We start from the raw sequence: 12,583 nt of genomic DNA, 5'->3' as shown, positions 1-12,583 counted from the left end.
TTTGAATTGACGTCAACTTAAATGCGAAACGAAATTACTTGAACAATCTGGCTATTCAAAACAACACAGGGGAACAAAAGTAGGACTCTTAAATTTGAGGAATATAATGTTCAATGTAAATATGTTTCCTTCGTCGTTAAACTGTACAAATGTACTTTGAAATTTTTGTTGGCTTGTGTACGTTTTGCACATTTAATGATTTTGTAATTACCCATAAGTATAATATTATTTCAATGGCATTTTTTTGTTGTTTTTACCGTGCGCCATTTACAAATGCTTATGCCAGAGTGGGAATGCAGTCGACGATGCTTTCGGCGGGGGTCAAAGGGATCAAAGTGGGCTTGGCATTCGTTTTTTCAACACCACTTTGGCGTTACGTGCTGCAAACCCGTAAAAAACTGTAAAGTGTTTACATGTAAACTGAAAATTTACGAACACATACCGACTCGCACTCCGGACTCCTCCAAGGGAGACAACAGTCCGTAAAATTTCGTGCAGCGCGAGTTTTTTTTTGTAATTTTTGTGGCCTGCTTTTGAAATATGAAAAAAGCGCGAGGCCTTCTTTGTGTGAGTGAGTATACTCATGTGTATGTGTGTGTGTGTGTGTGTATGTGTGAGCATTCACGCTCCAATAATTGCGCAAAACAGTTGGGCTATTTACATGTATTGACCGTATGACTATAAAATAAATTCCAACCCGTATTTACAAATTAATTTTTGATAACTGTAAAAAAAAAATTGCTGCTGAAAAAAGCACACGTGCCTTGCCCCTTCCTTTCCTGTTCAGCAACTAACATACGTACATAGCTTATATATAAATTAAGTGGACAGATCTGTAATCCACACATAAATGTATTTTGCAGAGGTCAAAGGGCAGCAATAAAAATGTTTCTATTAATTTTTGCACAGTGGTAAAAACAGGTTTAAACGTAAGAGTCAAATATAAATATAAAAGTATTATGTTTCTTTATTTAATATATATTTGTAAAATAAGGAAGTAATAAGATGTATTCAATAACTATTTTATGTAATAGCTAGCGGTGGCGGCTAGTCGATTCACGTTATCGGTATCAATTTGCATTCGCAAGTCGATAGGCACGAAGCTATCGGTATCATCAGTTGTCTTTTTAGAGCATCGGTTGTTGAAAGCAGATCCTCAGTCGTAAGAAGTTGAACAGAAGTCATTAAAAGTAGACCAGTAGCAACAGGAGTCGTAAATAGTAATGAAATAAGTCGTCAGCAGGAAATAGTATTATTTAAGTTTATCAAACTGTACTATTACTATTAATATCAAATATCCATATATTAAATAATGAACTTTATGTGTGCATACTGTATTGTTCAATATTGCATAATAAAATTATTACTGAATTATTTCATATTAAATTGGTAAAATATATAAAAGTATTATATTTATTTCTACAATATATATAGTTGTAAAATAACGAAGTATTAAAAAATATTTTTATTGTAATTCAGATAAAGTGATTAATTAATTGAAAAATAATTAAATGTACATATGTATAGAAAATATTTAATTTTTATTTAAAATTACTTCTCTGAATTATAGTTAATATGTTTGCATGCATTTAATAATGAATAATACCATAATAATTAAAAAACTCATTTAATATACATATGTGCCATATATTTAATATTTTATAAATCTTAATTGCGCTTAACATTGGTATACGAGTTTTTATAATTAAATTGAATTTATTTTAAGTAAGAATTTTTATAGAATCAATAGATACAAATATAATGCGTGTACTCTTCTCTGATTTAGTAATATCCCAATACTATTTTAAATGTAAATAATAATATATTATATTTGACATCTATTTTTAAGAATAATCTTATTAACATGTATGAAGAATATAAATATTTTATATTTCTCTAAATTATAATTAGTATTTCTACACAATACCAAAATATAATATAGATAAATAAATGACTTAATAGATAGACTATGTATAATAATATACTAATTAATTAAATTTCTTTATATTATAAAACATTCTATTAAAAAAAATAACTCTCTATTATGTTAAATGAAAGAAAATATCTTTTACAAATAAATCGTGTTTTAATAGATGTAATATATATAAATATAATTCGTATTTTTTTTCCTCTGATTCAGTAATATTGTGCGACTTGAACAAGCTGTAACCAGTAACCACCTGATTGGCAACTAACTGGTTGCATGATTTGAGCCGCCGTGCAGTCTAGCCAGTTCAGGGTCACGATTGATTCGTTGAATTTGTTTTATTCGGTTTTTTTGCAGTCTGATAATTATACGCTACCCATAGGGTAGAAGGGTATTATAACTTTGTGCCGGCAGGAAACGTATGTAACAGGTAGAAGGAGGCATCTCCGACCCTATAAAGTATATATATTCTTGATCAGCGTCAACAGCCGAGACGATCTGGCCATGTCCGTCTGTCCGTCTGTGTGTCTGTCCGTCCGTCCGTATGAACACCTAGATCTCAGAGACTATAAGAGATAGAGCTTCGACAGCATTTGTTATATTTGCACGCAGATCAAGTTTGCTTCAAATTTTTGCCACGCCTACTTTCGCCGCCGCAAATCAAAAAAATTTAATAACAAGCGTAATTTTAAAGCTAGAGTTATTTGGTATATACAATAATTACTATAGTAGTTATGATTCCTGAAAATTTGGTTGCGATCAGATAAAAATTGTCGAAGTTATTAAAGAAATACTTTTGTATTGGCAAAAACGCCTACTTACTAGGGGTCTTAGTTGCTTTGGCTGACAATCTGGTATATTGTGCCGTCTATGGTATATTTTGAATGCGGTACTATATCGATATACCAAATATACCATTCGGTATATTTTTAGTATTTTCGCAGCATATTTGGTATATTTTGAGAAAAATACCGCAAAATATATTTCTTTTATTCAAAATGGGTAACGGGTATCTCACAGTCGAGTACACTCGACTGTAGCTTTCTTACTTGTTTGCATTTGCAAATGGAGTTGGTATTAGAGCTTTGTTGGAGTTCTCCTATAAATAACGCATTCAAAACGAGTCCTGCCAACAGTCGACGGCAATACAATGGAGGAGCCTATTCGTTCGCCCTTCAGCACGGACATTCCACACGCGTTTATATACAATGACTCGAGGAAGGCAAAGTCCTACTACCGTGGACCCTATGCGGAGTCCATACAGAGTTTTGCCCAGGTGTTTCACTACGCTCTGCAGATGGACCACATCGACAGTTTGCCCAACAAGAGGGATCTGCAGGAACTGATTGCAGAAGGCGTATACAATATGTCGGTGCATGGAGTGCTAATCAGAACACTGCTGGATGATCCCAGGAATATCACGCAGTACAGTTATCCGCTCGAGGTGATGAGGAATTGCGTCATGGTGCCGCTTGCACCGGAGTTGCCCAAGTGGATGTACATGGTTTGGCCCCTTGGGCGATATGTGTGGACATCTCTCTTTCTGAGCATCTTCTATGTGGCCTTTCTGCTGCGCTATGTGCACTGGGAGGAGACCATAGCCCGATCTTATACGCGGAATCTGCTGCACGCCATGGCGCTCCTTATGTACAGTCCCAACATGAATATGCAGTTGCGAATGATTCATGTGCCATTGCGGACCCTGGTCTTCTATACGCTGCTCTACATTCAGGGATTTATACTCTCCAATTATCACATCAGTCATATGACGTCGTTCGATATGAAACCAGTGTTTGTAAAGCCTATCAACACCTGGGCTGATTTAATAGAATCCCGAGTGCGCATTATTATTCCAGATACTCTCTTGGAGGAGATACGCTCTCTACCCGGCTTGGATGTTTCGTCCTTAAATCCGCAGTTTAAACCACTTATTTGGCAGGATTATCAAAATCTATTAACTGCACCGCCTCGACAATTTGCCTATGTGGTAACCCAGGATGCATGGGATTTCTTCAATAGACAGCAAGCGGTGCTCATTCAGCCCTATTTCCACATGTCCCAGGTCTGTTTCAATGGACTCTTCAACGCTTATCCTTTGCAAAAAGATGCTCCATTTGCCGATGCCCTTGACCGCTTCATGTTGTATGTAAGGCAGGCGGGTCTCTGGGGCTACTGGGAAGACATGGCATTCATCTACGCTGTGCGTGCCAATTACGCCAAGGTTTTTCTCGATACGTATCCTGTGGAGCCACTGAATCTGGAGTTCTTTAGCACTGCCTGGATTGTGATTGTGGTGGGTCTGCCCATTAGCCTAGTGGTTTATCTTCTGGAGTATTTGTGGTGGCGTTGTTCATCAACAAAACTCAGATACAATCAATAATTCAGCACAGAATGAGCTTCATGCAAACAATGGAGTTATTATTCATTGTAAATTATTTAAATTTTAATAATTACCAGTTTGTTAAGTCTATCATTAGCTTTTTATTAACTTATTATTGTTATATTGAAGTTAGTGTTTATAATAAATCAATGTATGTATTAATTTATAAATTATAAAATTATAGAATTGGTATTCTTACAATCAACTATTATATAAAAACAAGTGTAAATACAATGGAGTGTAAAATAGTTGATTAATGTTGATATTCTTTATATTTAAATGTAGTAAATAATAATACGACAATTCGATAGACTTATTTAAAGCCAGTTTAAGAGTTGACTTTAAACTTTTACTATTTGCAATATATTACTATAATGGGAATAACTACATAACAAATGCTGTCGAAGCTCTATCTCTTATAGTCTATGAGATCTAGGTGTTCATACGGACAGAGAGTCGTAGATGTCTCCTTCTACCTGTTACATACATTTCCTGCCGGCACAATGTTATAACACCCTTTTACCCTATGGGTAGCGGGTATAAAAATCTCAACCGAAACTACCTAACTAACTTATTCTTATATTAATTAATTATCTTATACATTTATTAAAAATATCTAATTGAAGACTACTAATTATTATTATTATTATTCACCACCGGAGTCGAAGATCCAATTATGAAGGTGGTCAACAAAGTGCTGCTGGCCAGGCACTATTACTTCAGTGTATTTATGATGATGGATAAGATTGGAGACATGGAGCCTGTCTATGAGATGTGTCGCTTTCTAGGCGAGTATCAGTTTGAGAATTCGCTGCTGTATTTCGAATCGATGGATGGAAGTAATCAGCTCTTTGGCACCGCAAGATATCCCGCAAAGCAAATTGAGAATCGCACAGATCTCACAAGGTATTTCCAATGTAAACGCAGGGAAATGGTTTACGCTCAAATGGATGTGAAAGGTTTCAGTTTTGCGACACCATTGCGAGAGGACGCCCCACATTTATTCGAGGTTGGCGGACACTATGAGGGCAGCACCTATCGCATCATAGAAACATTTGTTCAGCATCTCAATGGAAGCTTCACTAAGCTGGAACTACCCAAGGATGCACTTGGCGGTCAGGTGGTTAATATGAAGCTAACCCTGGAGCTGGTGCGTCAACGTCGCATTGAGTTCTCCGCCCATGCCTACGCGCTCTTCAGGTCCGATGATGAGCTGGAGAAGAGCTATCCTCTGCTCGTGGTGCGCTGGTGTTTGATGGTGCCGTTGTACAACAAGGTCTCCACTTATTTGTATGCTGTGCAGCCCTTCTCTGGCGTTGTGTGGTTCTTCGTGGTTGGCGCTTTTGTGGCTCTGCTGTCGCTGGAGCTGCTCTGGATTTGGCTGTCCTCGGACAGTGCTGCAGAATCCTTCATTGCCGCCTTGCTCAACTCTTTCTGCTACATAATCAATATAGCAACAGGTCGGCAGTTGATGCAGCCATCAATACTGCGAATTCTGCTTTTAGTCACCGTCTTTTTCCATGGCTTCTTCTTGTCTGCGTACTACACTTCGACACTCGGCAGCATTCTGACTGTGAATCTGTTTCACGCTCAGCTCAACACAATGGATGATCTGGTGGAGGCGCAACTGCCAGTTATGATCATCGACTATGAATTGGAGTTCCTTTTGGAAATGCAGTCTGATCTTCCGACGGAGTTTCGCAAACTTCTACGACCTGTGGACAGCGGAGTTTATGCTCAGCATCAGATGGCTTTCAACAGCTCGTATGCTTACTTTGTGACCGAGGATACTTGGCAGTTTTTGAATGAACAGCAGCGGCACTTGAAGCAGCCTCATTTCAAGTTTAGCGACATTTGCTTTGGTTCCTTCCACCTTACCTATCCCATGCAGATGGACTCAGCTACTACTGCACATTTTGCGTGCACTCCTCTGGGCTGCCTAATTATTATGCCATAATTATTATTGCCCCCTCCTTTCCTATTCAGCAACTAACATACGTACATAGCTTATATATAAATTAAGTGGGTAGAACTGTAATCCACACAAAAATGTATTTTGCAGAGGTCAAAGGGCGCAAAAAATGTTTCTATTAATTGTTGCACAGTGGTAAAATCAGGTTTAAAAGTTTTTGATAAAATATACATACATATGTTACAGCGGTGGAGGCTAGTCGATACAACCTATCGGTATCGTTTGGCATTTGCAAGTCGATAGGCACGAAGTTATCGGCATTATCAGTCTGTAATATTTAAGTTTATCAAAGTGTACTATTACTATAAACAATAAACTTACATATATCAAATATCCGTACATTAAATAATAAATAGATGTACTGTTTAATTGCTATAATTATTAATAAACAAGTAAGAAAGCTACAGTGAGATACCCGCTACCCATTTTGAATAAAAGCAATATATTTTGCGGTATTATTCTCAAAATATACCAAATATACTACAAAAATACTAAAAATATACCGAATGGTATATGTGGTATATCGATAAAGTACCGCATTCAAAATATACCATAGACGGCTCAATATACCAGATTGTCAGCCAAAGTAACTAAGACCCCTTGTACGTAGGCGTTTTTGCCCATACAAAAGTATTTCTTTAATAACTTCGACAATTTTTATCTGATCGCAACCAAATTTTGAGGAATCATAACTACTTTAGTTATTATTATATATACCAAAATTCGCAACTCTAGCTTTAAAATTACGCTTGTTATTCGATTTTTTTGATTTGCGGAAGTGGGCGTGGCAAAAATTTGAAATAAACTTGATCTGCGTGCAAACATAACAAATGCTGTCGAAAAAAAATTATAGCTCTATCTCTCGTAGTCTCTGAGATCTAGGTGTTCATACGGACAGACGGACGGACACACAGACGGACAGACGGACATGGCTAGATCGTCTCGGCTGTTGACGCTGATCAAGAATATATATACTTTATAGGGTCGGAGATGCCTCCTTTTACCTGTTACATACATTTCCTGTCGGCACAAAGTTATAATACCCTTCTACCCTATGGGTAGCGGGTATAAAAATGAATTAAATCCGTTAAAAATATAAAATTTTGTTATATTTATATATTTAATACACATTTGTAAAATAAGAAAGTAAAATGCATTAAATAACTATTTTTTATATATATGTATTCAGATTTTCTCAATTCATTTAAAAGGAATTATATATGTATATATTTAAAATAAAAGATATTTTATTTATTGTAGTATAAAATTAATATATAACAAATATTAATTTAGTTTTTTAAATGTACATCTCTGAATTATAGTAAATATGTTTATATCAAACAAATAAGTATATGTGAATGTTGAAAGATTTAAAAATAAATAATACCATAACAATTTAAAATCTTGTTTAATAATATAACTTGTTTAATTTATATAATATAAAAATAAATGACTTAATAGATGGAATATATATTACAATATACTAATTAATTAAGTAACTTTATATTAAAAATACTTGTGTAATAGTTATATTATATTATTAGTTTTCTTTTCTCTGATTCAGTAATGTTGTGCGACTTGGACAAGCTGTAACCAGTAACCACCTGATTGGTAACTAACTGGTTGCATGATTTGAGCCGCCGTGCAGTCTAGCCAGTTCAGGGTCACGATTGATTCGTTTTTTTGCAGTCAGATAATTTGCAGTTGCAACTGAAGTTGGAGCTTGTTGGAGTTCTCCTATAAATAACGCATGCAACTCGAGTCCCGCCAACAGTCGACGGCAATACAATGGAGGAGCCTCTTCGTTCGCCCTTCAGCACGGACATTCCATACGCGTTCATTTACAATGACTCGAGGAAAGCTAAGTCCTACTACCGTGGACCCTATGCGGAGTCCATACAGAGCTTTGCCCAGGTGTTTCACTACGATCTGCAGCTGGACCACATCGACAGTGTGCCCAACAAGAGCGATCTGCAGGAACTTTTTGCAGAGGGTGTGTACAATGTGTCGTTGCATGGAGTGCTATTCAGAACACTGCTGGATGACGCCAGCAACATTATGCAGTACAGTTATCCGTTCGAGATGTTGAGGAATTGCGTCATGGTGCCGCTTGCACCGGAGTTATCCAAGTGGATGTACATAGTTTGGCCCCTGGGGCGATATGTGTGGACATCTCTCTTTCTGAGCATCTTCTATGTGGCCTTTCTGCTACGCTATGTGCACTGGGAGGAGACCATAGCCCGATCTTATACGCGGAATCTGCTGCATGCCATGGCCCTCCTTATGTACAGTCCCAACATGAATATGCGGGTGCGAATGTATCATATGCCATACCGGAGGATAGTCTTCTATACGCTGCTCTACATTCAGGGATTTATACTCTCCAATTATCACATCAGTCATATGACGTCGTTCGATATGAAGCCAGTCTTTGTAAAGCCTATCAACACCTGGGCTGATTTAATAGAATCCCGACTGCGGATTATCATTCCAGATACTCTCTTGGAGGAGATGCGTTCTCTGCCCGGCTTGGATGTTTCGTCCTTAAATCCGCAGTTTAAACCACTTATTTGGCAGGATTATCAAGATCTATTGACTGCACCGCCTTGACAATTTGCCTATGTGGTCACCGAGGATACGTGGGAATTCTTCAATCGCCAGCAGGCGGTGCTCATTCAGCCCTATTTCCACATGTCCCAGGTCTGTTTCAATGGATTCGTCAACGCTTTCCCCTTACAAAAAGATGCTTCTTTTGCCGCTGCCCTTGACCGTTTCATATTGTATGTAAGGCAGGCGGGTCTCTGGGAGTACTGGGAAGAAATGGCATTCATCTACGCTGTGCGTGCCAATTACGCCAAGGTTTTTCTCGATACGTATCCTGTGGAGCCACTGAATCTGGAGTTCTTTAGCACTGCCTGGATTGTGATAGTGGTGGGTTTGCCCATTAGCATAGTGGTTTATCTTTTGGAGTATTTGTGGTGGCGTTGTACATCAACAAAACTCAGATACAATCGATAATTCAGCACAGAAAGAACAAAATGCAAATTATTCTTTGTAAATTATTTCAGTTTTAATAATTATTAGTTTGTTAAATCTATCCTTAGCTTTTTATTAACTTATTATTGCACTTATTTTAAATTTTAATTAAACGATCTTGCGAAGTTTTGAAGTAGATGTTTATAATCAATCAATTTATAAATTATAAAATCATAGAATTGGTATTCTTACAATCAACCATTATTAGTGTAAATAGAATCGAGGGTAAAATTGTTGATTAATGTTGGTATTCTTTATATTTAAGTCTAGTTAACAATAGTTCGACTATTCGAGGGACTTATTCAGAGCCTCTTTAAGAGTTGACTTTGAACTTTTACTAATTGCAATATATAACTATTATTCGAATAACTGCATTTTATAGATTGGATAAGGATTATTATTATCAATATATTATTATTATTATTATTATTATTATTATTATTATTATTATTATTATTATTATTATTATTATTATTATTATTATTATTTGTTATAATATACTCTACATAAATTAGAATAATGGACAAACTTCAATCTTTACTTTTAATTTTTAATTGCATTATTAAATTATATCTACTTGGAGACTCCTAATTATTATTACTATTTTTAAGTAGTTTCGATTGACATTTGTCGTTTCCACAGAATAAACTTTCATTGACACAAAATGTTCGGAAAACAACAAATGGTTGTTAAGCTCCTGAGCATTAATTGCTGTGTTATGGCAGCTTGTAAGTTGTAATCTCTAGAGGCCTGTGGCAATTAACTGACCGAATTAATCGGTTCAGATGCTTAACAAAACGTAACCATTACGCATACGCACTGTGTACGCATCGAAGTAAGGTCATGTATTGGTCGCATTGGTTGCTGGGAGTGTTCTTGCTGATGGCATTTCAACTGTTGGTCAATGGTTGGAATTTAAGGTACATTACAGGACTGTTGATGCCGTTCCAAAAGATGATTCAGTTTCAGGAAATTGTGTGGTTTATCAGCCAAGAGCTTCGCACAGAGCACACGGAGCAAATGGACCGGTTCATTCGCATAATGGCAGATTCCTATGGCATTACTCAGATTGTCGTCTACAACAACTCAGAGATGCGAATGATTCGATCCTCTGCCAAGCGTAATCACATGAGCATTGTGTTCACCACCGGAGTCGAAGATCCAATTATGAAGGTGGTCAACAAAGTGCTGCTGGCCAGGCACTATTACTTCAGTGTATTTATGATGATGGATAAGATTGGCGACATAGAGCCTGTCTATGAGATGTGTCGCTTTCTGGGCGAGTATCAGTTTGAAAATTCGCTGCTGTATTTCGAATCGATGGATGGAAGTAATCAGCTCTTTGGCACCGCAAGATATCCCGCAAAGCAAATTGAGAATCGCACAGATGTCAAAAGGTATTTCGAACGTAAACGCAGGGAAATGGTTAACGCTCAAATGGATGTGAAAGGTTTCAGTTTTGCGACGCCATTGCGTGAGGACGCCCCACATTTATTTGAGGTGGGCGGACACTATGAGGGCAGCACCTATCGCATCATAGAAACATTTGTTCAGCATCTCAATGGAAGCTTCACTAAGCTGGAACTACCCAAGGATGCACTTGGCGGTCAGGTGGTTAATATGAAGCTAACCCTGGAGCTGGTGAGTCAACGTCGCATTGAGTTCTCCGCCCATGCCTACGCGCTCTTCAGGTCCGATGATGAGCTGGAGAAGAGCTATCCTCTGCTCGTGGTGCGCTGGTGTTTGATGGTGCCGTTGTACAACAAGGTCTCCACTTATTTGTATGCTGTGCAGCCCTTCTCTGGCGTTGTGTGGTTCTTCGTGGTTGGCGCTTTTGTGGCTCTGCTGTCGCTGGAGCTGCTCTGGATTTGGCTGTCCTCGGACAGTGCTGCAGAATCCTTCATTGCCGCCTTGCTCAACTCTTTCTGCTACATAATCAATATAGCAACAGGTCGGCAGTTGATGCAGCCATCAATACTGCGAATTCTGCTTTTAGTCACCGTCTTTTTCCATGGCTTCTTCTTGTCTGCGTACTACACTTCGACACTCGGCAGCATTCTGACTGTGAATCTGTTTCACGCTCAGCTCAACACAATGGATGATCTGGTGGAGGCGCAACTGCCAGTTATGATCATCGACTATGAATTGGAGTTCCTTTTGGAAATGCAGTCTGATCTTCCGACGGAGTTTCGCAAACTTCTACGACCTGTGGACAGCGGAGTTTATGCTCAGCATCAGATGGCTTTCAACAGCTCGTATGCTTACTTTGTGACCGAGGATACTTGGCAGTTTTTGAATGAACAGCAGCGGCACTTGAAGCAGCCTCATTTCAAGTTTAGCGACATTTGCTTTGGTTCCTTCCACCTTGCCTATCCCATGCAGATGGACTCATCCCTGTGGCGGGACCTCGAGTACTACACATTTCGCGTGCACTCCTCTGGGCTGCATAATTATTATGCCAGAATCAGTTTTGAATCTGCATTGCGGGCGGGAATTGTGCAGCGCTTGCAGGAGAACAAGGAGTACACCTCGGCGGGACTGCAACATCTTGCGATTGCATTTATTTTCCTTTTGACCATGGCTGCAATTGCGATTATAATCTTCTGCCTTGAGCTAAGTTGGGCGCGTATTTTATGCTCAGTCAGTGGCAATTTAAATATTTAAATTATTGTGAACTGGTGACACTTTAGTAAAGAGCAATAAATATGAAATAGACCTTTTTGCGTAAATGACGTAAGCGATAAAAACCAAACTTTAAAGGAGAACTTTTTTTTTAATTTATGTATTAATTGATAATGTGGTTAGGACGCAGATGTTATACTCAATACTTAATTAGCAATATTTTCCATTTATTTAATGCTATATAAAAAGCAAATCGACAAATCGTTGTTTACGTTTTAAGGGAATTGTTCGATATAAAATAACATGCACTTGAAATAAATACACAACGAGCTCTGGTCGCACCTCTACTTAAATAACATATTTATTTAACCAGAAATCATAATCGTTCTTCACCAAGGGCATTATGACTCTGCCTGTAAAATATCGAAACATTGTGGATAATAATAGAGCATATTTGGCTTAAATAAATACGTTTGCATACTATAAGAAAATAATAAATTAAAATCAACAGTTGAGTGTGTTCGACTGTGAATTGAATATTTGATTTATGTATTCATTTTTAAATATACCAAATTATTATATTTCAAAAATACTATTTGCGCTAGTAAATCTACGATAGGTTATAAATTAATTTGATTTTTAATTT

At 37.5% G+C, this 12,583-nt stretch overlaps 4 protein-coding genes across 4 annotated transcripts; all 4 read left to right on the top strand.

The window, feature by feature from the left end:
* The first annotated feature begins 3,073 nt into the window (after positions 1-3,073).
* LOC132792388 (uncharacterized) lies at positions 3,074-4,336 on the top strand. Its single transcript, XM_060801734.1, has one exon. It carries the CDS (start codon positions 3,078-3,080, stop codon positions 4,305-4,307), a length of 1,230 nt encoding a protein of 409 aa, XP_060657717.1. The 5' UTR covers positions 3,074-3,077; the 3' UTR covers positions 4,308-4,336.
* Positions 4,337-4,956: 620 nt separating this feature from the next.
* LOC132793168 (uncharacterized) lies at positions 4,957-6,329 on the top strand (the record flags this gene model as incomplete). The annotated part of the gene is given in 2 exon segments (XM_060802860.1): positions 4,957-6,208; positions 6,211-6,329. Coding segments are annotated over 2 exon segments (1,371 nt in total), but the record flags the coding sequence as incomplete, so codon positions are not given.
* A 1,736-nt stretch (positions 6,330-8,065) lies between these two features.
* On the top strand, positions 8,066-9,398 carry LOC132791816 (uncharacterized). The gene is given in 1 exon segment (XM_060800898.1): positions 8,066-9,398. A coding segment is annotated over 1 exon segment (1,230 nt). The 5' UTR covers positions 8,066-8,067; the 3' UTR covers positions 9,298-9,398.
* Positions 9,399-10,158: 760 nt separating this feature from the next.
* On the top strand, positions 10,159-11,979 carry LOC132793164 (uncharacterized). The gene has a single exon (XM_060802858.1). The coding sequence runs from the start codon at positions 10,159-10,161 to the stop codon at positions 11,977-11,979; it is 1,821 nt and encodes a 606-aa protein (XP_060658841.1).
* The last annotated feature ends 604 nt before the right edge of the window (positions 11,980-12,583 follow it).

The sequence above is a fragment of the Drosophila nasuta genome, chromosome 3 (assembly GCF_023558535.2).
Source record: "Drosophila nasuta strain 15112-1781.00 chromosome 3, ASM2355853v1, whole genome shotgun sequence".
Classification (NCBI taxonomy): domain Eukaryota; kingdom Metazoa; phylum Arthropoda; class Insecta; order Diptera; family Drosophilidae; genus Drosophila; species Drosophila nasuta.
The sequence above is the reverse complement of the archived record's forward strand: the minus strand, read 5'-3'. Positions and strand labels throughout refer to the sequence as shown.

Coding starts and splice junctions, on each gene's coding strand:
- LOC132793164 (XM_060802858.1), top strand. CDS start 10,159: ATGTATTGGTCGCATTGGTTGCTGGGAGTGTTCTTGCTGATGGCATTT.
- LOC132792388 (XM_060801734.1), top strand. CDS start 3,078: ATGGAGGAGCCTATTCGTTCGCCCTTCAGCACGGACATTCCACACGCG.